Source organism: Drosophila subobscura, chromosome E (assembly GCF_008121235.1).
Source record: "Drosophila subobscura isolate 14011-0131.10 chromosome E, UCBerk_Dsub_1.0, whole genome shotgun sequence".
In the NCBI taxonomy this organism is placed as follows: domain Eukaryota; kingdom Metazoa; phylum Arthropoda; class Insecta; order Diptera; family Drosophilidae; genus Drosophila; species Drosophila subobscura.
In genome coordinates, this window is record NC_048531.1 from 3498922 (window position 1) to 3526525 (window position 27604).

General features: G+C 46.3%; 3 protein-coding genes across 10 annotated transcripts in view; 2 read left to right on the forward strand and 1 right to left on the reverse strand.

Annotated features, from left to right (window-relative positions):
• Positions 1-25257, forward strand: LOC117890980 (KN motif and ankyrin repeat domain-containing protein 1). Of its 8 annotated transcripts, none has more exons than XM_034796125.1 (12): positions 1-117; positions 1409-1999; positions 12306-12349; positions 15869-16155; positions 16250-16754; positions 20776-21191; positions 21256-22664; positions 23129-23596; positions 23654-23900; positions 23969-24181; positions 24277-24477; positions 24538-25257. In XM_034796125.1, coding segments are annotated over exons 2-12 (3960 nt in total). In that variant the 5' UTR covers positions 1-117; positions 1409-1997; the 3' UTR covers positions 24706-25257. The 8 variants fall into 8 exon arrangements, with proteins under 8 accessions (XP_034652016.1, XP_034652014.1, XP_034652012.1 ...); XM_034796123.1 differs by lacking the exon at positions 1-117 and adding an exon at positions 192-323; XM_034796121.1 differs by lacking the exons at positions 1-117; positions 1409-1999 and adding an exon at positions 10636-10764.
• The window catches only part of LOC117890983 (probable cytochrome P450 6a21), a 20305-nt gene continuing 6612 nt past the window's right edge, over positions 13912-27604 (forward strand). Inside the window, exon 1 of the mRNA XM_034796133.1 lies at positions 13912-13924. The gene's annotated coding sequence lies outside the window, so the exon portion shown is untranslated. The remainder of the gene's footprint in view (positions 13925-27604) is intronic.
• On the reverse strand, positions 24746-27254 carry LOC117890981 (probable cytochrome P450 317a1). Its single transcript, XM_034796130.1, has one exon. The coding sequence runs from the start codon at positions 26981-26983 to the stop codon at positions 25418-25420; it is 1566 nt and encodes a 521-aa protein (XP_034652021.1). The 5' UTR covers positions 26984-27254; the 3' UTR covers positions 24746-25417.

A 27604-nucleotide genomic window follows, 5' to 3' on the forward strand; every position in this document is an offset into this window, starting at 1 on the left:
CAGTCGCAACTTTGGCGACCAAGTAACAACATCGCAGCAAACGAAACACTCGCGTGACACAACCAACACAGGAATTACAGTTTTTATTAGAACTTTTCAGCGGCGAACACAAATAAAGTGAGTGAGCAATAAGTGTGAGAGCAGCAACTCCGTAAGAGAGAGATCGAACCGATCTCCTCTCCCCCACGCAGCTTCAGTTTGGTGGCACAATCACTCTTATTCGGGTTGCATTTGCTCTTCGTTCGTGTTGCCTGCCACATCGTGTCGCGGCGTTCGATTTCCTATTACTGTTTCTTGCTGTTTTGGTGCATTCGTTGCTAAACGTGCGTACGTGTGTGTTTCTGTGTGTGGTTGTCGGAAAAATGCAACAAATTATACGGCTGCTGATTTTCTGTGTTTTTTGTTTGTTAATTAAAAACGTTTTGTCGCTTGTAATTGAGCCCCAAATGAGCCGCAAAAACAGTGAAACAAGTGACTGATCATCAACCAAAACGAGTCCAGGCTAAAGCGAGTAACAATAAAAAAAAAAAAACACAGCCAACAATCAAAGCAAATAAATCCATTAAAAGTGCATTAGAAACATGATCAAACATTTCACCATAGCGCCCATCTCCAAAGAGACAGCCATTGTAGCGGCCTTTCATCAGTCAAGCCATCAGACAGTCAGTCAGTCAGTCGCTCACTCACTTTGTCAGTTTTAATGCACCTGCCATGACTCGCTGAAATAAAAATTGGTACCCCGTCATAAGCCAGAGATGCCCCTTAATGCGCCTCGAACTCTCGAGCTACCCGGCCTTTGGAGTCATTAAAAAAAGAACAGAAACAATTTCGCACTAAAAATCAACCCACAACGGGGGCTCTCAAGTGTTTTATAAGAGAGCAGCTAGCCCATAAAGCGATCTCAAAAAGAGCAAAGCAAAACATACTCGTATGTATAAAAATAATAAAATCATGCAAAAGGCATTTTGCTGTGGCTTTTGACCAATTTAAGTTTTTGTGGCTGCAACGCCAACGCAAAATTCTTTGTTGCTTTTGCGATATTTGGTTTATGAGTTCTTTTGGTTTGTGTGGGTTTACTTGGCATTAGTCCTGGCCTTGGAATGCCTTGGTGACTTATCCATTTAGAAAGAATATAAATATTTCGCTTCAGAACTGTTTGGAAATTCCCCCAAGCAGAATTCCCATACTCAGAGAAGAGCCATTGGCTATGCTACACCTTTTTTCAGTCTCGTATAGCCCCCAACTGCTGGGTAACTTTAGAAATTCCAAGAATACCCATCCGTGAGCGTACAATGTCTGGCGATAATTCATCAAATCTACTCATTCCACTCACCTTTTTGCATACTTGTACTCGCCATGACAACTTTGGACAGGGATTATAGAAACGTGCCTTTAATTTATCCAATAGATGTTTGAACTGCCCATCAGCTTGACGTTAAACAAATGTTACCCATAGGCCTGCACGTTCAGCATAAATGAGGCATTAAGCCGCAATTGCCAATGAACCGAAACAGGAGAAGCAGCAGCAGCAACAGCAGCAGCAGCAGCAACAAAAACAACAATCAGAGGCAAGTGCAGTCAAGGCGGGCTTAATTAACATGCAACTGGCAACGTTCCCTCCAACAACAACAACAACAACAACAACCTAACGACAACAACACGCTGCAAAACAACAGTGCAATTCCAAGCTATCAAAAAGCGAAAAAAGGTGTTCCTTTTTGGTTTTTTGTTGTGTGCTGTGGCTTTGGCTAGAAGGTGTCGAAGACGTCGAGCAGTCTAAGTTTTGCCCATCACAAGACTAATGATGCTGGGGCTGACGCTGCCACTGCCTCAGGCAAGGCCTGCGCCCTGCAGCTGTTAATTAATCTGCAACGGCAAACAGAGGGGAAGGAGACCAAGAGGAAGAAACGCAGCAGCCAAAAGCAATTACGGGAGCAGAGACAGCGTCGGAAACAACAAGCAACAAGTGCAGAAGCAACAGCAACAAATAAAGCAAAATGTAAGTACACACAAAACAATTCATAGAGCTATGATTTCTAAATCACACTTACTTTTAAATCACATTTACTCTCCTACTATTTCCCGTGAAATCCGTCCCTTTTCTAATGAATATGTTGAGCCACCCCTTTTTCCGGGTGGCTTCAAGTACAGCTGCCTCTGGACTTTCTTTCAGGCTGCTGCCGTAGCGGGAGCTGTGACAAAAGCAGCAGCAGCAACAGTAGCAGCCTCCCCATCGACTTTCTAAGCCAGTTGCCAATTTGGTGCATTTCGCCGATTTGGCAAGAGTCGGGAAAACTGGCCAAAACTAAAACAGGCAACAGGCAAGAAGCAGGCAACTGGCAACTGGCAGTGCAAACAGCCGGTGACAGTGGCTGTCGTCAATTGTTTACCGTGTTCCCGCCACTGGGAAGACGACTGCAGACCAAAGACCCGGCCCGGGCACCAAAGATTGCAGACGGCAGACAAAGATGCAGTCGTGTAGGCCCGTTCGCAGTCCCCGGGTCCGCGTCCAAGTCGAAGACTGGGTCGCGTGTTTGACACAAATGCCGCGAATAGTTTTGAAGGCGGTTTGGCCTCACTGCGACTTATGGTCAAAACCACCGCTGACTTGTGCAAACAAGAAGTCTGCGACTCTCAGTGTGTGTGTGTATCTGTGTGCCGGCTGCTTCCTGTGACTCTGCTTATTGCGTTTTAATAAGCCGCGGCGAGTAGCTGCGAGATAGTTTTCAACGATTGGTCCCGGGACCAAATGTTGCATGTTTGCCTAAAGTAGCCGCTCCAGCAGACCCCCGAAGAACCAATAATCAGGCAAGCCAAAGAGCACGCAAACCATGCCACGGGCCGGGGTATTTAACTCGCGTGCCATCGTGGGCAAACGGTGGGTCAGCATGGGTTAAAGTTGCTCATGTCGGCCCCCAGGCTATCACAGAAATCTCTTCTCGATTGTCTTTCTTTCACTGGACTCGAGGCACATTTAATGAATACTTACAATCTCTTGCGAGATGATCTTGAGGGTAAATGGTATCTTTGGATATGAATATTTGCCTAGATATATTCCTTAAGGTCTATTCATCTGTTAGGATTTTATTTTTATTCGATTCTTTGAATATAATTCAATAACAATTATTTTATAATTGATTTAAACGCCCCATTGATCAAAATTAGCTATGGATAACAATTCTACAAAATTCGTAGATATTTTGCCGATGGATTAATGAAACCTTTTCTGGCTATCATTAGGTCTGCATAATAAATATAATCGCTGTATCCGTAGATCGATCACCCAGCCCAATGGAAACAATGGGAAAAACTTTGATTGTCCAGCAGCAACAATTTCTATTTTGCTGGCCATTGTGCGGCGGCAGCTTTGAAGCCAAGATCCATGGAATCGACTCCAGCTTTGGGGCATTCGTATTTGCTATTTGGCAATTTGTCGTTGAGATACGGCAAGTGTTCGTTCGAGTGTCGGACGGACTGAGATGCCGGGCTTAGTCGTAAGTGGCCAAGTATCTTTTATCCATAAGCCGCGCTCTGCAGTTGCAGCGGCACATTGCTCAAGATCGATTGACTGCTGCTCGTAATAGGCTTAAAGTGGTTGGGAAATGCTGCGGCTTGAAGTCCATTCATAAGCCATTGGCCACGCCTCGTTATGGTGACCCTCAGACACATGAACTTGGTTCATAAAATGAACAAACACATAAAAACCGAGCTGAGTTGAGGAAAAAACAACACGCACTCAACAAGACAGCCAATAAATGTCCGACAGTGCAAAAAGGCCATAATAACAAACTAAAATAGACACACAAAAAAGCCACCGACTTAATGCTAACAAATTTGTGGCAACAACAGCAACAGGAGGAGCCACAGCAGCAGCATAAACAGCAACAAGTTGGTCAAGTTTTTGCTTTGTTTTAGTGGCACTCATTAGCCAAGTTATGAACAGTAGCTGCAAAAACGAACAACTAAAGATTCGAGCAAAGCAAAACATGGTTAAAGCGTTTTAAGCCGATTGCAGCTGGCACACTGCCTGACAGAAGTACTCACATACCTGCCTTGCCTTAAGGTGTTGCTTTAAGTTTTCCTCCTTCCTGTGTAACGAAACTTTTCGCATGGAGTGTAACTGATATTTGATGCGTTTCCTTAGTGTTTTTTTGCAGCCCCGTTCCCATGGCCCACCCAATCTATGGAAGTGTTCCCAACGCACAAAACACACGTTCTCCCCAAATCAATTAAATGAAATCAGATCTGATCAGATCTCTCGTCTCGCTGTGCGGTTTGGGGGGTTTCTAATGCCCCAACAAACACCAATTGTTAGACCACAGAGTTGCACGAGTCGTCGTGTCGCAGGCGAAACAGAATTGGTTTCTCATTTTCATTGTGCCTTTTCTTTTCTTTTTTTTTGGTGTTTTGTGTTTTTTTGGTTTCTCATTTTTGTGGCATTGTTTGAGCGATTTGTTTGAATTTCGCCGCCCGACAATGTCTGGCTGTGGAGTCTTTGCAGAAGATGCCTCGCCAGCTTTTTGGGGTATTTTTTTCCACATTTTTTTCTTGAGCTGTGTGTGGCTTGGCATTTTATCCCAGTCACGCTGCAAGTTATTTGCGCCGTCTCTGGTCTCTGGTCTCAGGTCGTGCAGGGACCCAAGTTCTGTCTTCTCTGTTATTATGCCAGCCGGTTTCATCGTCATAAAGAGGCTGAAAAGAAGAGTGGGGAAAATCAGGAAGACTAACCGTAGGGATCGAAGACGTGGATACCCTCAACGCTGCATTTTTCTAGAGAAGCTTTTTGGTTTGATTTTTATAGAAGATCTTCGAGTTATAGTGATAATAACTCAGGTTCCTCTGCTGCTCCCATAATTATTCTACATTTATCTGCCAAACTCTGCTTAAAATTGTTATGCCCCGTGCAAGTGTATACAAAACAACGTCGAAAAGGAACAAAATCCGAAATGAAAACGTCTTGGGTCTGCAGTTTTTGTTTGGTAATCCGAGCTCTGAGCCTTTTGATTTATGCAGTTGGCTACGTAAACTGTGGCAGTCTCAGTACTAGTATATTTGAGATTCTACTTTTTCTGAGGGTATTACCCAGGAGAAGGTATGTTCTATCAGGTTGCTAAGGGGGAACTGCAGATATTAACGTCATAATTGATTTGAGAGCTGCAGGAATCGGTTTAAGGTAGTCAGCTTTTTCAGCGAAAGTTCTCATTTATCGAAGGTAAAGGTGAAGAGCATTTGCGATTCTCCTGCCAGGCTTATTCTTACGTTGAGCTTTGCTTCAAGATAAATTTTTGTGGCTCCACTCGATGCCCCGCACTTGTTGCATTTTAATATTTTTGTGGGAAAACTTTTGCCAAATTGGTTGGCCAAAGAATCTTTTGGCAGCTGCTTTCGGGGGCGACTTCTCTCCCACTATCGAATTATTCATCGCTCGTTTTGTTTTGACTAAAAAGTAAGTCAAAAGCTCGTTATGCATGCAGCCAGCGTCACGGAGATTTGTGTGCCTGGCCTGCAATTTGCAAGTAATTCAAGCCACGTCAAGTGGCTGCCTTTTGTGTGTTTGTTAATTTCGGCGATGAATGAAATCGGCTCTCAACTGAACGCCAACCTTGCGAATACTTCGGCAGCGCTTCCGCTCTGTGGTAGACAATTGACGGAGTCTGTCTCTATTATGTATGTGTCTCTGTCCGTCGGAGTGCTCCATGTCCAATTATACAACAATTTGTACAACAGCAAAAAGTAGCAGCCACTTCATTGGAGCAAGCCCCTTCGAAGGCTGAACTGAACTTTGTGCGAATCATTTGGCTGCAGGCACTTGGTCTTCAAGTGTTAAAATACATCAAAATTACTTCATTTCCATTGTGAATGAAGTTGATGTGGTTTCCCATTCAAGTGGGCTAATGACTGCCGGTAACTCGAGACACTTGGAGATCACACAGATCTGCGTGTGTTTTTTTTTGTGGTCACGCATTAATTCCTAACCCATGGACAGACAGCCAGCCAGCGGGCACTGTCAGCAACTTTGCTGTCTTTTATTTTCACACCCAGGCAGGCATCTTCTAAGCTATTTTTTCGTGGCTATCCGATTACAGTTGCCCAATATCTCTGGAGGTTTGTGCCTCGTTTGCATATGACACAAATACACACAAGAGACAAAGGCAACTTCTAACGATGCCGTTTTTTTGTAAATGTTGTCACCATTTCGCGTCGCGTTGTTGATCTGTTTTGGCCTCCAAATATTTGCATAATTTTCGTAGAATCGTTACTCCTCCACCTGCTCGCCAAACTAGGTGCCAAATGCGCAGTTCGAATCGGGCCAAAAGTTATTCTCAACGTTTGTCAATATGCTCACGATTTGGCCATAAAGTGGCTGGCTGCCCGCAACTATGAAGTTGGCCAAATGGCTTGTACTTTCACCGCCGCACACATTTCAAATTGAAATTCAATTATGAAACCCAATGCGCCCAGCTCCAAGTGGAAGTCAAACTTATCGCTTCAGGAGAAATCAATGCGAAAAGCGTTAATATTTATTAATTGAGGGAGTGCCAGAGCTAACCTTAGGGTTCAAACTCAAACTCAAACTCACCGATATCCGATATTTGAATGCTCTTCGTGGGCAGCATAGTTTTCTCTTCGCTTTGACTTGGTTTTTAGCTTATTAATTACACATTTCTTATCAGCAGACTAAGATAAATGTTGAGAAATTAAAGCGAATTCGGCATCTTTAAGGCCAAAGTAAATTAATAAGCTCGCTTGATCCGATATCAGCTAATAGTTAGCAATGTGTCCTCGTGTACAACAATGTGTTATGGCCAATTAAGAGGCGGGTCCCTGGTTCATTTATCTGTGACATCGTTAGCGTCATCGTTTTGAGTCGTTCTGTATTGATTGTCGTATGCAAATGACGTATACGCCACGCTGTCTGGGTGGTGGTGGTGGGGGGTGCAAAAACACTCACTATTCCCAGCCAAATGTCAAGCGAAATCTGTGAATCTGTCACTGACTTGTCGCTTATCTCTCTCTCTCCCTCATTTATAGCTTAACCCCGCTTAACGAGCGCGCTGTCCGGTGTGGAAATATTTTCGTAGTGATGCAATGGCTGCGACTTGGCTCTGATTTACAGTCAAGATCCGTGCGATAACCTCACATTGAAATTGCATTAGGATTGCGATGAGACATGAGCTCTGCTGAATCGAGTGGATGTGGGTGTTGGCTGCGTCTCAGCCGAGATCTGATCGTCAAAGGCGATCACCTTTTCTCTTAACGATCACAAACGCTTGCAATTAACTCAAGTACTGTATTTACAGGCAGCAAACAGCTCCGTGTGTCTGTTGCCCCGATCCATGGCCATAACATGCTATATCATAATTTACAACTTTGACGTTTCTGCCGGCGTCTGCTGGAGTCGGCGGCAGAGTCAGGCTTCAGCGCACGCGTTCACCGCAATTCTGTTTTCGATTATGCGGCTCATGGCTCCCGGCAGTCGTAAGACTTCATCTCTAGCTGTATCTATCCCTCTCTATCTCTCCCTCTCTAACTCATAGTCCTGCTCTATCTCCCCCTGCAACTCCAACTCCATCTCTGGCCTTGATGGCTTGCCCCTGGCGGCGTTTTGTATCTTGCGCTTGCATCTTGTATCTGCCACGACCACATGGGGCGGTTGCAACAAAATTTGTTAGCCTGTCATAAACTGCGCCAAATCGCATAAATTACGAACCGCCATGGACCGTTTATCGATATGCAAAAAAAAAACACAGTATCGAACATTTTTACCATCTTGCGCCGAGCGAAAGTGTCGATGGGATGCCTTCGCCTGAGAACCATTTCGTGTGCCTTCTGGCAAAGCAATTTCTTTTAATTGATTTTCAACAGCCGTGTGAGTCTGTCTACCCCACTCGCAACCTCTTGTCTAGACTCTCAACGTCATCGACAGAGCCAACGCCAACGCATGAGATGCGGCCTGCCCGGTTGACAGGTGTTGATTGAAATGACCCAAAAAAAAAACAAAACTAACAGGCAGGAGGCAAAAATACAATGCGTTGAGGATGGAGACATGCGTCTCACACTTTTGCCATGTTTATAAACAGCTGGGGAAAACATTGCGAGGAAAAAGAACTCAATCAACTTGATGGGAAAACGAAAATATCAAATAACAATGGAAAGGGAAGAACTATTTAAAATAAATCTTTAGGGGCAACTTTCGAGAGTCAACTAAATACACTGAGAAGGGAGTAAGCCCACAGGCTTTCTGTGGTACTCGTAAACCCAATTGGGACAAGTAAAAGCTAGAAAAATCCACAAGCAAAAGCACCAACAAACCGCTAACATTGTCAATGCTGTCTGCCCCGTCAATTGTAATAACAGAACAAGAGGAATACGTTTATAAATGTAACGACTCTGACGCACTCGCACACATTGACAGCTCCAGCGATTAGATAAGTCACGCACTCATACATACTTACACATATTTATGCACTTGAGAGTCATTACAGCGCATGTCAAACTGCATGTCATGCAAGTCTCTGGGTGTGTGACACTTTAGATCTATTTGCCGACACTCATCGGACACATCAGCTAAGAGCTAAGAGGGCAGGAGCAAGGGCAATCAATGAACCCTAGAAATAAAAGAACCAAATGCATTGTGGAGTGAAAAGATCAGCAGAAATAAGAATAAGCGTCAGGAAGTTCTGTCAATTATTCCACACATTATCATAGGAGCTGCTGCTGTAACGCAGATGCCTTTCCTATTCTATAATCAAATTGTTTATTCAAATTGTAAGCGTAATTAAATGTTGATGTCGTTGAGAACAATCATCAATTGATTATTATTTACACAATTGCTGGCATACGGGGTAGGCAATCGATGTCAAGCTGCCTATCAGGCAGGGTCGGTCCGTCGGTTGATCGTCTATTGAACTCCGAGTGCCAGTCCATGAAATGATAATTTTATTTCATAATTAGTATTTCCTCTGAGCATTGATTTTGTAATTTATGCTAATTCCTCCCACTTTTTTCTATGGAAATATATAAATGAATATTGTATTAGTTGTTGTGTCAGTAATGAGCGGAACACTAACAAAATTTCATGCTCTATGAGTGGACTCGAGAAATTCTATAAAACTGTCACGGATCGTAGGGGCAGCGGCATCTTCGGGGCTTCTCTAACAACGTTAAGTGAGCCGGTTTCGGTTTCTGCCAAACTCTATTTTTGTGCCATTCATAAACAAGTTTTCTGTTTTAGCCAGCGGTTGAAGCCGCAGTGAGTGGTCTTCACGGCTTTTAATTAAGCGTTAGTGGATTCTCTCATTGCTCAAATGTCGAAATAAATTGCTGCAATTATTTATGCGTCACACCCAATAGATTTCTACTTGCCGGAGGGTCCACACAGCCCACGCTTCCACGCTCAATGGAATCTATCAGCTAATGCTATATTGATGGGATCCCTAACGAGTGATGTTTTCCTCCCTCTACCAACCAAGGGCTTGGGCTGCCCAACTCGCAACTAGAATTCATTGAGAAACTTGAAGTTTGTGCTGGTGTCGCACCATTATTCTTTCCACAAACTGCTGCTTAATGGCTGACATGTCAAAGGGATGTCTTTCTCAGTTGCTCAGCTACAATGTTTTCCCAGTCAGCTTCTGTGTGACCTAATGATGCCATCGCTAGAAGATCAAACGCAAGGCAGGCTAGCAGGCAGCAGGCTGGCAGGCGACACTGCGGCGACACCTTTCGAACTTCATCAATCATTGCAAATGCTTCCGCTGCCAGACTCTGAGCTCCAGCCACTACTCCCACCAACAAAGTATAGACACAAAGATATGTACAAGTTGGTTTTTTCGCTTATCGGGCATGTGTGGAATCGGGTTTGTTTGGGTGTTGTGGCGAACTCGTTACGATACTCGGCACGAACTGGTTTTCGGGGCTGGCTGTCCGCTAAGCAGTCACTTACTTATATTTATTAATTATCGTATCGATAGCTCTCGCACCCGAGCTCGAGCTTAGCCGCCCCCTTCCCCCTCCCCCTGGTCCATAACCGAACCCCTTTTAGCTGAACAGCTGAAATCCACTTGGCATTGTGCTTTTTGGGTATCGTATTGGTTCGCTGGGGTTCTGTGATTGCCAGTGTGCCGCTCTTTTATGGTCGACAACCAAAACAAACACAAAAGATACGGCACAACACACACACACACACACACACACATGCATGCAGCGAGAGACCTACACAAACACACGGATAGACTGGCGTTACAGAGCATAAAGTTCAGGCGGGCAACGGCAGCGGGCAACACTCGTGAAGTTTTTCTCCCGGCGCATTCAGTTCGATTCGAGCGATTTTCGAGCGCGGAGCGCACCAACTCGCACAGAAACAAAACACAACAACAACAAAGAGAAAAAGAAGAAATCTGTAAAGCAACTAAAAATGACCAGCTCTGAGTCAGCCAAAAACTAAACTAAACTAAACGCAGCAGCAGCGGTGTACAAAGTTATCCGCCGAGTGTGTGCCGTGTGTGTCGTGTGTGTCGTTTTCTGTCGCCTTCCAAGTTAATTAATTTCGGCATAGAATTTCCATTAGCTAAAAATAGCTAGCGCCTAGCCAAATGCTAATTAAATGCCAGCCCAGAAAGCCAGCCGATAAATACCATTAGGATATTACGTATTCCCCGGCGCTATGATTCTCTCCAGCCAGCCGCAGTACAATGAGTCAGAGTTTGCCGAAAAGATAAGACACCTGACGCCCACCGAGCAGGAAGCAGTCAAGCGCTTCTGGAGGTAATAATAATGCGGCCAGATCCGCACAGATATCGGTGGAGCTCCAAAAAAGGGGAAGCAACTCACACGCAGTGTCTCAAAAAAGGTTTAACGATTATGGTTTCAGCTGGGTGTGATCTTTGTGCGAGTTATGGAAATGCTTATGAAATATTAGAGACAAATGTGTTAAAAATCATTCCGAAATAAGACATGGAACTCTTTTTATTCGGCTGCCAACCGCACAACTTTGTCTGCAACACGAAACCGAAGCCAATTATCATAATTTCTAATTATGTTCCAACCAGGAACAGTCACAACAAATTGTGGCTAGACAGCAGAGCAGCAGCAGCACCAGAACATGTCCAGGGAATAGAAATACTACAACCCAACAAGCTGGGTGTATCATAATCATAAACACGCATATTAATTTGGTCTCTGCAATCCAAAAATACGCGATGCCGCAACGCGCTCCACATGAATGCAACAGGGCAAATGGTATGGGAATGGAGGGGGTGCTGGGTCCATGTCAGGCCTTTTTCATTCATGCAACAACATAAAGTTTGCCGCATAAATCAGTTGACGCATAAATTTTCATTTTACATACATTTTCAAATCGGTCAAAAAGATGGAAACATGAAAAATGACTCAACAAAAATATGGCAGCAAATTGCAAGACGGCTTTCCATTCCATTCGATATTCTTCATATAAAATGTTGGATGGATCCTTAGATCCGTACCTGCATTGCATAGTTGTAGTATTATTTATAACATGACAGGCAATTAATTGAATATTACACGTGAATAACAGGCATAACATTGCCATTCTCCTAATTTGGCTGAATTGGCTAATTGCATTGGGACTTCTTTTCGGATTGGATCCCCATTTTATGGGGTATCCAAAACAAATTATAAATAATTGCAGTTTCCGTTTCCAACAAAGTGGAAAAATGATAAATGCAGCACGCATGTTACATTTTCCAGGAATGAAGAAGGAGCAGCAAAGTTCACTAATGAGTTCTGGGGATGGGATGGGATGGGATGGGATGGGTTACCACACCGTGGAGTCTCCTCTCCACCGATGGCATGGCAAACAGATTATTGTGGATTTTGTGGCGCGCGCATATTTCCAAAGATGTTTCCAAATACCGAACAAAGGGGGCGACAACAAGAACTCAAAATGCTGACAGCTTGATATATTTTATTATAATTTCCTCCCTCCGGAAAGTGTGGCTCCTGAGGCCCATCCATCTCATCCACTCGGCTAGTTGTGTCTATATCTGTGGTATCTTTCTGCATTTGCCACATTCTGTGTGTCGTGTGCATGTGTGAGTGTGTGTGTGTTGCACTGAATTATTTTTAAATGTGATAGGAAAGAGAAATACTGACAATTGTCTAGGCCAAAGCCCTGGGACACGCCCGCGGGCGCTGTCTATTTACTTAGCCATAAGCTCAATAAATTCCATGCGTGCGTGTGTTTTCCTTGGCTCGTAATATTACTATTTGTTTTTCCATTTGCCAATTTCCTAACAAGAATTTCTTTTGTCCGACTTGTGTCTTTCCAGGTCGCTGGTTTTGCGAAGTCAACGCGCCTTTATTGAGGAAAATGGTAAGTTAAGACCCGGCGTGGGCCTCTAGAAACGTGTCTCAAACCCCCACATGGCTGGCTGGCATTCTGCAGCGGATGTGGGTCAACGCGACGCCCGCACATAGCCGCCAGTCCGGGCCAGGCCAACACCCACAATTGAGCGCTGTGTGTGTTGCAGCAGATACAGTGTTGACGATACACTTAACTTGGCCGAAATGGCAAATTTGTCACTGCACCACTCGGACTGGGCGCCGCAACGCACTTTTCCAGACCGTCCAGACCCACGCAAGCGGTTAACAAAATATCTTTCGACTCCTTTATGGAAATCACTTTTGGCAAGACCCACGCTCCCCCCCCACGAACCGATCGATCGATCCTCCTCCTCCTGCCGATGCAGCCTCAACTATGCGAGTTTTAATTAAGCCCAAAGCAAAGAGGCAAGACTCGAAACTGGTTTCTGGCTTAAACTGAAATATTTACCGCGATATCAAATAATTGTTGGTCTCTTTCACGTTTTGCCAATTTATGACAGGCGGATGTGATGTGACACTTTGGCTGTGGGCGTGGCACATCACGATAGCCCATGTTTCATTCGCTCATTCGGCGCTGGCATTAATTGCGGCAATTAAAATGGGAAATGTAAATGTCACCTGGTGCGCCGAAATCCACTCATTAGCCACACACGAAGTGCCCAGCCACTTCTAAGATCAGCAAACGGGAAACTTTATGGCCCGTTTAAAAATCATAAAAACCAAAAACAGAGCCCCGAAACTGCCGCTACAATAGCCCCACAGGAGGCACTCGGGTAGGCCAAACATTAATAAGATAACTAAAAATTAAGAAAATGTAGCGACAGTGGTGTGTCTGGGGAGCACTTTCCAAAGAAGAACTTAATGTTTGAAAAAGAAAATAAAAGAAAGTAATGGGGAACAACTTTTTACAAAAAGGCAGGGAGAAGTTCATAGAGTTTTGGCCACATCAATTTTATTCTAAATTGATAAATATTGAATTACAGACCAAGTCAGATTTGTCAGAGTAGAGCATCAAGAGTATCGATGGTATTGGGCGTTTCTTGCTTCTTGCTTCTTGCTCTCTCATACCCAATATGAATATAGCCATTACGCATTTATTTTCCAATATGTCTGGCTGTGTTTTTGGGGTTCGGTCATGCAATTAGATTGAAACAAGCGTTGCGCGTGTTTTGCATAATTAAATTTTTGCGCCTTACGGTAATTTGTGGGGCTGCTGCAAGTCTGGAACCGTTAGCTTCATTAGCTGTTGCAGCTGCGACTGCCACTGCCACTGCAACTGAAACTTGCACTGACGCCGCCGCCTACCTCAGCACCAGGCCCCATATGAGAAAATTGTAAACATGTCAGTCCGACAACCAGTTTGGTTTCGGTGTTTACATACCCTTTGACCCAGAGGGTATGCCTGTTCGGGAAACAAGTGTGCGAATCTGCAGCTTTATGTTGATGGAAATTGATACCAGATTCGGTGTAGAGATTTGTGCTGGGGATTAGGAGCACTTTTAAGTTACAGGGAATATCCAGAAAAGGTTTTGACAGCACAAAGCCAAAAGATTATATTAGTTGTGTTATATTAGATTATATTAAAGCTTTTTTGGCAGTGTATTCCCACTGCTGTTGATCTGTTTATCTCAGTTTTGTGAGCTTTTTACGAATTTCATTCACAAGTCGAGCTCATTTTGTATGCCGGGCAGCATCTGTGCATCATTCAGCAGCACGCCTACGTGTAAACATAGTCATTACAGAAGAGACCGATCCGCATGAGAGCGGATCAAGATAATGATGATTGGAACGGGGACAGAGCCTGCAACTGGGACTGGCACTGGAACATTGAGACATGGAGACCCCAACATCGGCTACGTGCAGCGCCTGAGCATGATCGTAATTCGAGTGCTTGGCTAATTTCTTAATTTATATGTGTGTCGGGTGCCGGAATACGATTTATGTTGGCGCCCTTACATGGACAACGATTGTGCTGCGAAATGAAGTTGTTAACATTAACTTTAAATGATTGCGGATCGAGTTCAAAGACTTGCAAGTTGCAATTACACGACAGAGTGAAAGTTAAACTTTGCATTAGACCAAATACAAATGTTTTGGTTACTCTGCTTATGGCACACATTAGGCAAACTGCATTCTCGGCACGCCCACCCCGTCCAAAAATCTTGTTGGATGCCAAATAACGCTCAACTGATTGAGTGATTGAGTGGGTGGATGTGCCTCAATCGCTGATAATTAAGCTGGTGAACAGCTTTGGCCATGGCCCTGGAGCCGGCTGCTAATTACGGCTGCCGAAGCTCATCAATATGCGGCACCACTTAACATCGTGTGGTGCAGCAGCCCCAACACTTTCACAAGACACGCCCACACACCCACACGACTATTGCCCATCGTCCCACACCCCGTCCACCCGTTTTCTGTTTGTGAATGAAAAGTGAAAAGTGGCAGCGAGATTCGATCGGAACTATTTTGTTGTTCGCCAAGAGATGGCGCTGCCGCAAAGCTGCGGAGTCGGGGGCGCTCTCTCCGACCTGATAAGCAAATGCTAAATGGCCGCGTATCTTATCGGGTCTAATTTGCTGCACAGTGAGAATATGACACCATCTAAACGTCCAGTTGGGTGTGGACGTGCAGTGGGAGTAGTACGGATTTTTGGAATATTCCTTAGCCCCTAAGACAGCCGCACTATCGTGGGTTGGTCTGAATCGGAATGCGAGTCGGAGGTCAGCCGCTGTGCTTCAAGAATTTCAAATGTTTTAAGTGCAAACTCGAGTAACAATTAAAATGTTGTGGAATCTGTTCTGGTGTGGGGTCTTGTGGCTGTGGTATGAGGGTAAAAGGCCCCAGTCTCAGCCACAGGCGGACGCATTTGTTGACCAAGAAAGTGAGTGAAAAGTGGTAGAGAGACCTTGTAGATAATTATATAAATACATAGCAAAACAGAGGGCTTCAACGTATTTGTAAAACATAAATCACAGCTGTTTTGAATCATTGAATTAAGGATATAAAAGTATCTGTTGATTGCATCTAAATTGCTTCCACTATGTAATTTCTCCTTGAACTTGTGCTCGATGCAATCATCAACTGCTTGAATCATTATTTAATTATTATTTTCCTTGATTGCAAAATTGTTTAAATCAATGCCAGAGTAGTGTGCTCTCCGTACTGCATAAGCCATTAAAAGTGATTCAGCTGGCCAAATGTGGTTTATCTAAATGAACCAAAATTAGTTATTATATGCCGCAATTAAACATAAATAAGGCACGAATTTATCTCACGGATACACAGACGCAGACAGAGACGACTGCGTTCCAAGAAAAGCGATGAGCGCCTTTGTGGATGCTCTGAGATTACCAAAGCCAAAGAAACTTGTTTTTGGCGGCGGTGCGCAGGTGTGGCTCTGTTTGTTTGAATGTATCGACTGCTGGCTTGACCTTGATAGTGACATTTGGATACATCTTGCATACAATATTCTCATCTCTCTCTCTCTCTCTCCCTCTCTTTCGTACAGCTCGTCAAGTGCCTGGTGGCAGCACCAACAGTTCCGTCTCCAGCCCGGAGTCGTCTGGTATGAACCGATCGGTGCGCAGCTGCAACTGCTGTCCCTATGGCTACCACATTGACCTGGACTTTGTGCGCTACTGCGAGGCGCTGGCCCAGGCCAAGCCCAGCGAGGAGGAGCAGCGGCGTAGGGATCGACGTCGCTCGCGCAAGTCCATGGAGGTTATGCTCGGCTTCGAGAGCCTCTTTGGCGGCGACTGGCAGGCGGAGACGAGAGTGCAGGGCCGACTAGCGGAGGTGAGTGCCGGCTACTGGGTGGCCCAGTGGCCGCTTTGATCTTGTCCAGCTTCACACTCAATTAACTTGTCACCTTTCCCTGTTCCGCTTGCAGGCCGCACATGAAAGCGAACCAGATTCGCCCCGCGGAGTAGTAGGAGCAGCAGGTCTGTCGCAATCCTATACCACAACGCCGTGCTATCGGCCGCGTTCATCGTCCGTGCCACGCTTCACTTACGGCAGCATCCCGCCGAGAGCCGAGTCTCCATTTGGCACTGCCTCCTCCACGTGCTCCTCGTTGCGCGGCGGCGTCGAGAGTGACGCGGGGATCTATCAACAGCGCCATCAGAGCTATGGTCGACCGGCGATCAGTCCGCCAGAGACGCGGGCCTTCCTCCACGACGCCCTGGACGAGGTCTGCAGCGATTTTGAGCGCACACTCGAACGGACATCGGTGAAGCGGCGCAAAGGGGGTGTCCCCTATGCAGGCGGCTCCCTCTCCATGGATCGGAACAACAATAAGTTGATGCTGAATCTCAGCCCGCGCAATGGCTATGGCCAGAAGGAGCGCAATCAGCGCCTGGGCAACAGCACGTGGGACCGCTACTTTGATGTGGCAGGTGAGTAGCCCCCAGAAAGAACTCAATTTAGCAGCCTCTCAGTCTGATCTGGCCACTTCCGACACGCTGACGATGATGATTCATAGAACAGCGAGCAGAGATGCCTCGTACTGTTGCTCTTTCAGATACTTTTGCTTTCTTTTCTTGACGCAATTAGCGCTGCTCTGCTGCGGCACATGTGACATTTATACGCACGAAAGTGTGAAAAATTTCGCACAACTGTTGGAGGGGGGCAGGGAAACGCTGTACAGTGGAATGAAAAGTGAAAGCCAGCAGCTAATTTTAATGGAAAGATGTTCGGGAAGTCTTTTATTTCCTTGGTACATTTGCCTACAGTTATTTCTCAACATAAATCTTCTGAGAATATGTCCCATATATGGCTGTACATCTGCCAATCGGTTACATCATAATGTCAGCAATTTTAACAACTTGATCCCATTGTTGCCATGGAGAAGTCACCTCCGCAGCTGTGTTAGATCAAAGAATATTTCAATTTCCGTTGACTCGGACTCTGAAATCGGAAAAATTATTACATAAAATTCAGTTAGAGTTGCAGCTCAGACACAGATACACATACTCGTAGATGCAGATGCAGATTCAGATGAAAATGCAGATACAGATACAGTGACAGTCGCTTTTTGCATCTTTGGCATTTTGAGACTCAATTGCAACGTACGGAATGGGGCATGTGGCAACTTCAAGGCAATTTTTGAGGCGTTCGTATCTTAAATCAATTTGAAATGCGCATTTGGCGCTCAATTTGCATGCAAATGTCTCTCGCTCCGTCTCGTTTTTCTTGTATTTTTTCATGCCATAAATTTTGCGATAGAGTGTGCAAAAAACGAATCAATGCAAATAAACAAATCAAATTGTCGCGTTTTAGTTTATTTTTTTCTTGCGCTGTTGTAGTTCGAGAGTGCCAGAGGACCTGGAGCAAACAGTTGTCATTGATTAATGGCCAAATGGCCATAGAGCCTTGGTAATTGCCGGAGTATGTTTGGGCCTTAAATAAATGGCTTTCAAATTGAAATAAACATGGCCAAAAAGTACTACAAAAAATGGATTTCTTTTTGCCAACATTTTAGCCAGTCAAAAATGTCCAACAACAACAAAAAATGCGTGTTAAATTCCCCAGCCCAAAGCGGCAGCGGCATTTGGCAGCCTTGTGAGATCGGAACTGCGGGCCCAGCCCATTGGCAACCCCAAAAAGTACTAGGAAGACATTTATCATAAGATAAAAACTGTCTGGAATCATAATTAGTATAAGGTATATGCTGGCTATTTATAGGAGTACCAATTGGTTGGGGGGGTTTTGAAAATCAATCAGATTTCAAATTCGCCATAATTAATTGCAAGACAGATAAGATATGAAATATACGTATTCCCCATTGAATACCAATAGAAACCATATGCCATGTGTATGTGTTTTGATGATGATTTATTCAACATTAATCATGAATCAATAGATCATAGATCTTCCCGGCCTTGACTCAGAGACACAGCGTTGGCATCAAAGCCAGGCCAAACACTGAATGCAAATTTATATGCAAATGGACAATCAAAAATCAATATTATTTGACTATGAAGCAACACAGACAAACAAACAAACGAATATCTCTTTGAAAATTGTAAGGGGTATATGCATTTATGGGATGAAATAAAGAAACGAGTACTGTTAGACTCAAAGGGTATTCACTGATTCGATACGCTCTTCAACCATTATGTACGAGCATTACCACACGTCACTGCCATAATCATTATCAGCTTGTGCTGTAAATTGTGCTTTTAGCTTATAAGCCACAACAACAAGAAGACAAACGGTTGCCCATGTTTTTTTTTTGCTTTCTGCCTTTTATTTTGATTATTTAATTTTGTATTTGCCGAGCGCAATACCTTATCGCCGGACTGTCTCTACGCTCTCGCGCGCTCTCTCGGCAAATTGGTTTATATTTTATATTGTTGTTAGTACGAACATAACATTAGTTTTTCACAAGAGTTGTGTTAAATAATGACCCAGAAATCTCTGCTGCTAAATGGTTTTTTGTCGCTCTTGTTTGCCCGATGGCCGAATGTGTGAGCAAAAAAAACTGACAGCAGTTGGTCGACGACTTTCGAACGAATAGCATAAAAAATGTGTCTGTCTAGCCGCGAAATACAAAACAACAATTATTTGAAATGATTGTTACGAATCAACTAAACAAAACGAGTGCAACTACATATAATAAAAATAAAATTGAAAATTTATGCGAAATACATGAGAAAATGTAATAAAAATTCGAAAGCAGCGAAAACGACAGAAGATTTTTAAATTAATTATTACGAAAAGCATAAATCTCATTGATAAATACGCCAGTATATGTTGAATTTAATGGGTTACCCCATTTTCGATATAATGCTAACGATTCTGAAAAAAATCAAACACGAACTAGTGCACAGTGAGTGTGGTTGAGGGAGCCGCGCTTGTTTTTGTGTCCGCCACTGTACGGCATGTACAGCAGATAGCATGTGATGAGCTTTTCGCTTTGATCTGTCTACGCTTGCCTCGATCCCGATATCTGGCAAATCAAATAATATAATATTGTCTCTAACACAGCGCTTTAATTAACGCCAACGGAGATTAAAAATAACACACACAAAAAAACACTCTTTAATTAACAAAAACTTTTCGCGGACAGACGGGCCCAAGTGCAATGTCTGCTGCCTTGGCCCATATGCCGCATGGTGTGCTAATAAACCAAGCTGAAGAATAGCAAATCAATAAAATGTATGCCACAGCCGATGATGCCCTGCCACAGAGACGCCGGCGGCAGGGCCAGAGGAACACCAAACACAAGACGGAGCCAAAGACCAGGCCGGGCAAGAGCTGGTGGAGTGACTGTAGGTTCATTAGCGGAAAGAGCTGCCCACTTGGGTTGTGCTCCTCACATTTCGGACTCCATTTAGTCCAATTTGTATGGGCCATAAAAACTGATTAATTATGCTGCCGGTCAATGCTACCAAGCGTCACGCGTGTATGCCACCCCTCCGGTTCCCACCTCATTTCGCCTTGACCAAAGTCGTTCAGCCAATTTGGCACCGAGAAAACAGAAAATAGAATTCTCTTAGCCTAAAAGTTCACTGCACAGCCGGCAGCATATAAATAAATTAAGTAATAGCAACAAAGTGGTCGAAAAACAACGCAAGCAGAGGAGGGGCAGGGAAATACTTGGCAAGGCTGACGGCCCGAGATGAGTAACAACTTGTTGTGGTAGGGGGGCACAGTGCGTATGAGGGAAACGAAAATACATATGCATATTGAAGATTGTCTAAGAAATGTGTGCAAGTAGATTGGGCATACTTGTCTCGTAGAATCTTTGCAAATATTCATCAATGATAAGTACAACTGTGGCTGCCTTGTCTCTTGTGCAAATACTTGGTTGAATATGTATGTACTTCTGTGACATTATGACTCAGAGATAACCCCTTCTAACTAATCTACCTCTTCAGTTCATTCATATATTGATGGCACTTTTTCTCTCAGTAATAGCTGATAATAGCCCTATCACTTAAGATCTTGGAGAGCGAGGTGCTCTCACAGACAATATACCCTTCTACCTGAGGAGTACCGGGTACAAAAACTAATATTGAATAATGCCTGCTTTGCTTACCTTTCTTTCACGGCGCATTTGTTCGCTCTCTCACAGCGAAAAAAGCCATCAAAATGTTCGCTTACTCATTTTGGGCTTTTGTTCATTGTCTTTGCTTTGCTTTTGCATTGTGTTGTCTGTGCAAATTATGCGAACTTTGGCACAATTATTAAAATTAGATTTGTAGAGCAAAATGTATTTTATCAGCACGAGCTTTTTGCTTTATTATTTCGCGAGCCGTGGGCGTATCTCCGTCCAGTCGCCAACGGGCAGTGCTCATGGCAACTTTACAAATCAAAATCGTTTTGACCAGGGCAAATGGCAGACCAAGTAATCAGCGGAGCCTGCATCCAGCATCAACTGTGATTTATCCTCGTTTTTTGTGCACTCCACAGACTCCTGCATAGCGGGTAATCGATCACCAACGACCACGCCGCACCTCTTCCTGCGCTCCAATACGCTCCCTCTGCAGCAGCGGCCCAGCCCTGCGGAGGTGCAGTATGAGAGCTATGTGCAGGCCACGGTGGCGGCCAATGCCAAGTCGCCAGTGGAACAGCTGGAATCGCCGAAGACTATGCCAGGCACTGCACCGCCGCCTCCACCACGTCGGCATCATCTGCTGGCAACTCCCAAGGAAGGCGAGAAGGAGAATGGCACCATGAGCAGCTCCATGCAGTCGCCAGTGAATTCGGAAACGGGTCAGACTACGGCGGATGCCCAGGCTCTGTTCCAGATCCGCGAGCAGATGGCCATGAGCCTGAAGCGCCTGAAGGATCTGGAGGAGCAGGTCAAGGTCATACCCGACATGGAGGTGAGTACAGAGCTGGCACTTCCATGTATATTCCTGAGCTCACATCAACGACTCCCTATCTTAGTTGGAACTCAATTCATTGCGCTCGGAGAAGCAGCGACTTCTGCGCAAGAACGAGGAGCTGGTGCGGGGACAAAGACAGACACCATCACCTCCCAGTCCGGGCCTGAAGAACGCTTCACCCGTGCAGTTCACGCCACAGCGCATAAGTCCCATCTCGCTGGAGAGCCTGGGGGCACGCATGCGCAGCAGTTCGACCTCGGCGTCGCCTTCGCCCAGCGTCATTCGTCGCGATGTGTCCACCCAGGCGGCCACCCGGGTGACAGCCACCCGAGACGTGGCCGTTGGCTCCACACTGAGCACCCGTCACATGGCCACTCAAGAGGCCGCGGCCATTTACTCCCAAGCGGAGCTGGAGCAGAAAATCGGTGTTGCCCTGAGCAGCCACCAGCAGCAGCAGCTGAAGAAGCTCATCACAGTGGGCACACAGATGTACGTGCCGAAGCGGGAGCAGCGGGACTCGGGCATGCAGACGATGGCGGAGCGCCCGAAGCTCAAGTACAATGTGGGAGTCAGTGCCAAGCCCGCGACGAGGGAGAACTTCACCAGTTGCAAGCCAGATGTGCGCACTGTGGGCAGCTCCGAGCACCGCATCGACGAAGAGCTATGCGAGAAGTGTGCCATCAGCAAGCGATCAGTGGGCTGCGGTCCGGAAGTGCCCACGACGGAGAAGCCAGCGAAGTCAGCGCCACAGATGCTGGGACGCAGCAACACCTTCAGCCTCGGAGAGAACGAATCGCTAACCCTCATCCGGAAGGCTGTGGGCTGTCAGACGCCAATTACCATGGTGCACAGTGCTGCGAGTCAGACTGCGATGAAGACGGTTCGCTCAACCGGCGCTCAGGTGACGCCGCAGCAGCAGCACGCGGTGGTGCAGTGTGGGGCAGAGCAGAGCAATCGGCAAACCGATACCGACGGCCTGCAGCGCCTCTCGCGTAGCGCCACAAAAACGGAACAGGTGGCCGAGTCTGTGCCACGACCTCGAACACGTCACACAGCCTGCAACACGGATCAGCCGGAGCAGAAACCGTTGCCGGAACCGTTTAAGGCACCCGCCACCACCCACTCTGCCTGCAACACGGATGAAATTCGCAAACGGGATGTGGGCTGCGGCGAGCTTGTCAAGCCACACATCTCGATTGCATGTGCCGCCAACTACTGTGATTCCTGCAAGGAGGCCATCCAGGACCTGGCCAAGGGCTTCTGCAAGGTCAGCCCAGAGACATCACCCGCACCGTCCAAGCCGGGCATAGTGCGTCGCTCCACGTCGGCGGACTCGCGCATACCGCGACCCAAACACATCACTAGTCCCAGTCCGGTGCGCAGGGAGCTCAAGCGGCAGAATACCTACACTCTGGCCACGCCAACAAAAACGCCCGATAGTCCCAAAGCGGAGCGGAAAACGCGACTGAGGTGAGTTCACGTGCTTTCTGTTTCTCCCTTCAGTCGACTGCGGCTCACTGTAAAAGCTTGCTTGATAAAGCTTTTGTATCGTGAGCTTTTAGCTCAGACACAACCCACTCACTCGCTTGCAAGCTTTTGCATGTCGCTACGCTCTGTGAGAGACGAACCCAAATGTAAACAAAAATTGGTCTTGCGCAGTGAGGGATTACCTGGAAGAAGGAACATCTCCGTTGGATGACCTTCAGTCAGGCTTTAGTTTTTGCTTTGGCACATTCGTGCCATTCGCTTCTTTTATCGCTTATTTTGGTTTTTGTTTGGGTTTTGATTTTCCGCATGGTTTTGCCAATGTTCTCCAGCCTGAGCAGTTTCACGTGCTACCCGCTGCTGGTCAGCGGGTGCTCGGCATTGCTGCTAACGTGGGTTGCTCCCACACTAATTCTCAACCGCTTAGTAACGAAATTGTTTTATTCCAGCTCCCTGCAGGAGAAGCCACCGACTGTGTCGAGTTTCCAATCTTCCGATACGTCGGGAGAGTCACAAAGTTTTATCAGACAACCGTCCAGCAAACAGAACACTTCATTGGACCTCAGCCAGGTGGGTGACGATGAGCTGATTGTGCGCGAGGAGAAGCGTGTGAGCATCAGCTGGTCACGCGATGCCTCCCCCGCACCACTCATGACCTCCTCGGCCACAACATCGGGCACAACAAAGTCGGCCTCACCGGAGCAGGAGCAGGAGCAGGAACAGGAGCAGGCCATGAGCATTTCCAGTGGCTCCTCGCCGCCCTTGGATATACAGATTGCTCAGGGAGCACGAAAAAAGTCGAGCACACCGCTAAAATCTAGTCAAAGCGAGGATTCCCAGGTGACTGTCATCGAGCGACCGGCCACAAAGGCGCAGCTTCATCAGCTGGCCCAGGCGGAGGCCGAGCCACGCAAGAAGTGAGTTGGATGAACACACCTTTTCCGATTGAGATTATCAAAGTGTTCCATTTCTAGAACCGAGATACCCAAGAGCCTGGCGGATGCACTCAAAGTCATCAATGATTCACTGCTAAAGAGGATGGGGGCCAAGCCTATCTCCTCGCAGAGCCTCAAGTTATCAAAGACGACAATCCAGGAGCACTGGTTCCGAAACTCCAGCACTGGCAAGGCCGATCCACATGAGGTGGAGGACCACTTGGACTACTTTGAGTCGCTCTCAGTGCCCCTGCTGGAGTATTGCGTTAACCTCTCCGACAACAATGTAAGTTCTGTGCTGTAATCCATGTTTAAGAGTCGAATATATTTGTATGTCTCCCTTCGATATTTTAGGGCAACACAGCCATGCATTATGCGGTCTCGCACGGCAACTTTGACGTGGTATCCATTCTGCTGGATTCGAAGGTTTGCAATGTAAACCAAACGAATAACGCCGGATACACGTGCGTGATGCTCGTATCGTTGGCCAAGTTAAAGCAACCGTCCCATCGGACAGTCGTGGAGCGACTGTTCAAGATGGCCGATGTCAACATACGCGCCAAGAAGGTTGGTAAGGGGCCGCCAAAACCCCAAAATCACATTTCTAGACATCTGATCGTTGTTCCCCTACTAACCGAACCCCGTCCGCCTTCTGATTGCAGCACTGCCAGACCGCACTGATGCTCGCTGTGTCGCATGGTAATGGCGACATGGTCGCCATGCTGCTGGAAGCCGGAGCAGATATAAACATTCAGGACGAGGACGGCAGCACGGCTCTAATGTGCGCCGCCGAGCACGGGCGTGTGGATGTGGTCAAGCATTTGCTGTCCAGTCCAGACTGCGACTCCCTGATACAAGATGTGGTAAGTAACAGAACTCAAGGCATTTGTTGCACTTTTTATTATACATACAAAATTTAATAGGATGGCAGCACGGCCTTTAAGATTGCCTGGCAGGCAGGTCATCGAGATGTGGGCCTGCTCCTCTATGTCCACGAGCAGATGCTGCGCAGCAAGCTGCCCAATCGTGGGGAGACCGCCCGGAATTCGCTCCTCACCATGGCGCTGCACAGCCGCCAGTCACCGGAGTAAAGCCATCTTGTATTAGCGGCCAAATTGTCGAACAAACCAGTTAGTGTATAGCGATTTAATTAGCATTTTTGTAGAGCTGCCCGGACAAAACGTAGAAGTGGCAAAGCAAAACACATTCCATATCGAAACTTACAGAAAACGGAAATGAAACTTAACTTAGACTTATAACTAGACTTTAGTTTCGCGTATTTACTATTAATTTGTATTAATTTTAGTGCTAACACGTAAAACGGCCTCTAGCCGTAACTCTAATTTCGATTAACCAACGAAAGCAGCCAGCTATTTTTAAACAATGTCTTTAATATACGCTACGCTAATAAGCTCAACTCTGCACACCACACAAACCAACCAACCAACCAACCATATCGGCAAACGACAATGCAACAAAACGATATTTACCTAACAATAATTGCGAGTAAATACGAATCAAAAGGACAAATATTTTAATAAATCAATTATACTTCTACCAAGTACTACTGTAAGACGGCAAAGTTACATATTTTAAAGCAAACTATTTGCTCTTTCGAAAATAAATAAATGAATTACATAAAACAATGCACAGACGAGTATATTAAGTAAGAATGCCATTTTTTGTGTCTCTCTAGTCCTCCACACTTTATACCTAGACATTTTTCGTTTTAAATTGCTTTCTATACTTTGTTCATGGTTTAAATTCTGTATCCCTACTTTCTAAATTTACAACTAATTTCCCTCAGATAGCCCGCTCCTCGTTGCCTGGCTCGATGATCCCCAATGGCGTCAGCTGCAGTGCAATGCCATCCTCCAGGCTGACCAGCGGCTTTCGCGAGTTTAGCGTAAATTCGTACTCCATGAGCAGCAGGGCGAGGGCCAGGCGCAGCTGCAGCTGGGCAAACTGTATGCCAATGCAGCAGCGGGCGCCCACGCCAAAGCCGAACCAGGTGCCCTGCTCCTGCAACGAGTCCCTCGGGCCACCCCATCGATCCGGCTTGAATTCATCGGGCTCTGGATAGATGTCCGGATCGTGGTGTATGGCATGTGTGGGTATGATGAGGAACAGCTCCTTGACCAGTATATAGTTGGGATGATCGGGCACTTGGTAGTCGGTGAGGGTGCGGCGGAGTATGTACGGCGTGATGGGATGCATCCGGAGCGTCTCGTTGATGACCTGGCCCAGGTATGCCAACGATTGGACGCACTCATAGTTCAGATTGTTGTCATGCCGCTCCATGGCCTTCTTGATCTCTTCCCGCACCCTGGCCTGCACGTCTGTGTGGAGTGCCAGCTCGTAGAGGATGTAGGACAAGGTATTGGCCGTTTGCTCGTAGCCAGCCTTCAGGAAAACGACAGCATGGGCAGCCAGTTCGTTCTGCAGATGCGTCTTCAGCTCCTTGTCCGCCTCATACTGATGGGTGATTTGCTCCAGTGCCTTGATCTCCACCAGCAGCTGCAGGTAATCCTGATGGCGAACGCCGGAAGCCTCGCGCTGATCCACAATGTCCGAGAGTAAATTGAGGAAGTAGGTCTCCGCCTGCTTGGGTGTACGACGCATGCGCAGAATGCGACAGAAGTTCGGGAAGCGGATCATCATCAGATTCATCAAATAGCCATGCTTGTGACTACTCACGGCCATCTCTGTCATTTTCTCAAAGTCCTCCAGGGGATACTTTAGTCGTTGCTCGGCATCCAGGCCAAAGACGCACCTGGCCAGGGCCGAGAGGACATATTGTCGCATTAGTTTCTGTATGTGGAGCGTGGAGTGCGGTTGCTTCATTAGCGTAGAGGTGACGGTGAGCAGCAGATGTGCCGCCTCTTCGTACAGACCGCCATACAGCCAGGCCATGCGATCGCTCTCCAGGCTGGGGTCCAGCTTCTGTCGCATCTCCTTCCAACTCTGTCCTCGCATGGCGTACAGATCACCCGAAAGCGGATCCGTTTTCTGATTGCAGTACATTCCGCGGTCATTGAAGTTCCAGAAGTCCTTGATCATTATCTGCCTGATCAGTTCGCGGTCCAGGATCAGAGCCCGCGGCTGTAGTAGTGCGTAGAAGCCGCAAAACGGTCCGCCGCCCTTGAACTTGGTGTAGAGTGCCGAGTAATGAGCCGTCTTCATCGCCTCGGTACTGAGAGTCTGTGTCACTATTTGCCTAACGATGGGCCATAGCTTTTTCGGCCTTTCGTGGGGAATGTTCAGATAGCGCCAATAGTCACGCTGATAACGCGCTGCCATAACAAGCAGAATCAGTAGGCCCAGCACCACCAGCCCAATAATCAGAAATATTATCCACATATTCTGCATAATGAGCGTTTTTCTGCCACAAATCACATGTAGATATAATTATATGGAAATCCCTTGTGCTTCTGGGACTCTACTTCCTTCCTTTGCTCACACACGCACACACAAACACAGTCTGTCTGTCTCTCCCACTCGCGCACTGAGACTCTCTTTGTTTCCGTCTCTCTTTCGGCCACCGCAGTCGTAGTGTCACCGACTATGATCTAATGCATTCCCCGGAGCGTTCTTACGTTCATTACCGGATCGCGTTTTTCGACTGAGTGCGTTGGAGAAAAGTAACTATTTACGATACTCGCTCGCGAGACCGACCGAGCGACCGACCTGGTGGGAGCTTTTAATTTGTTGCTTTTTCTGAAGTGTGCGCTACACTGAAGCTTATGGACTTCCACAGACGGTACGTGGGCGTCGGAGTGAGGCCAGTCAGACAGACAGATGGATGGATGGAGGGGATACTCGTATTATTTCTTCATTTTAAATGTTGGTGGGGCAATGAGATATTCTCGTTTACCATCTGGCACAGAGTATGGACCAGCCATTTATGGACAGCTATTTGATAAGCAAACAATTATTTAACAATTACTTTAAATCTAAAGAAACTAATCAATTTGGTTTAAAAGTTTTAAC

What these genes read in the sequence shown, in the direction of transcription:
- LOC117890981 (XM_034796130.1), bottom strand. Translation starts at nt 26,983, where the DNA reads ATGCAGAATATGTGGATAATATTTCTGATTATTGGGCTGGTGGTGCTG.
- LOC117890980 (XM_034796121.1), top strand. Translation starts at nt 10,664, where the DNA reads ATGATTCTCTCCAGCCAGCCGCAGTACAATGAGTCAGAGTTTGCCGAA. An exon ending in AGGTCATACCCGACATGGAG is followed by an intron (nt 21,192 to 21,255) that starts GTGAGTACAGAG and finishes TCCCTATCTTAG; the next exon opens with TTGGAACTCAATTCATTGCG. An exon ending in TCAACATACGCGCCAAGAAG is followed by an intron (nt 24,182 to 24,276) that starts GTTGGTAAGGGG and finishes TTCTGATTGCAG; the next exon opens with CACTGCCAGACCGCACTGAT.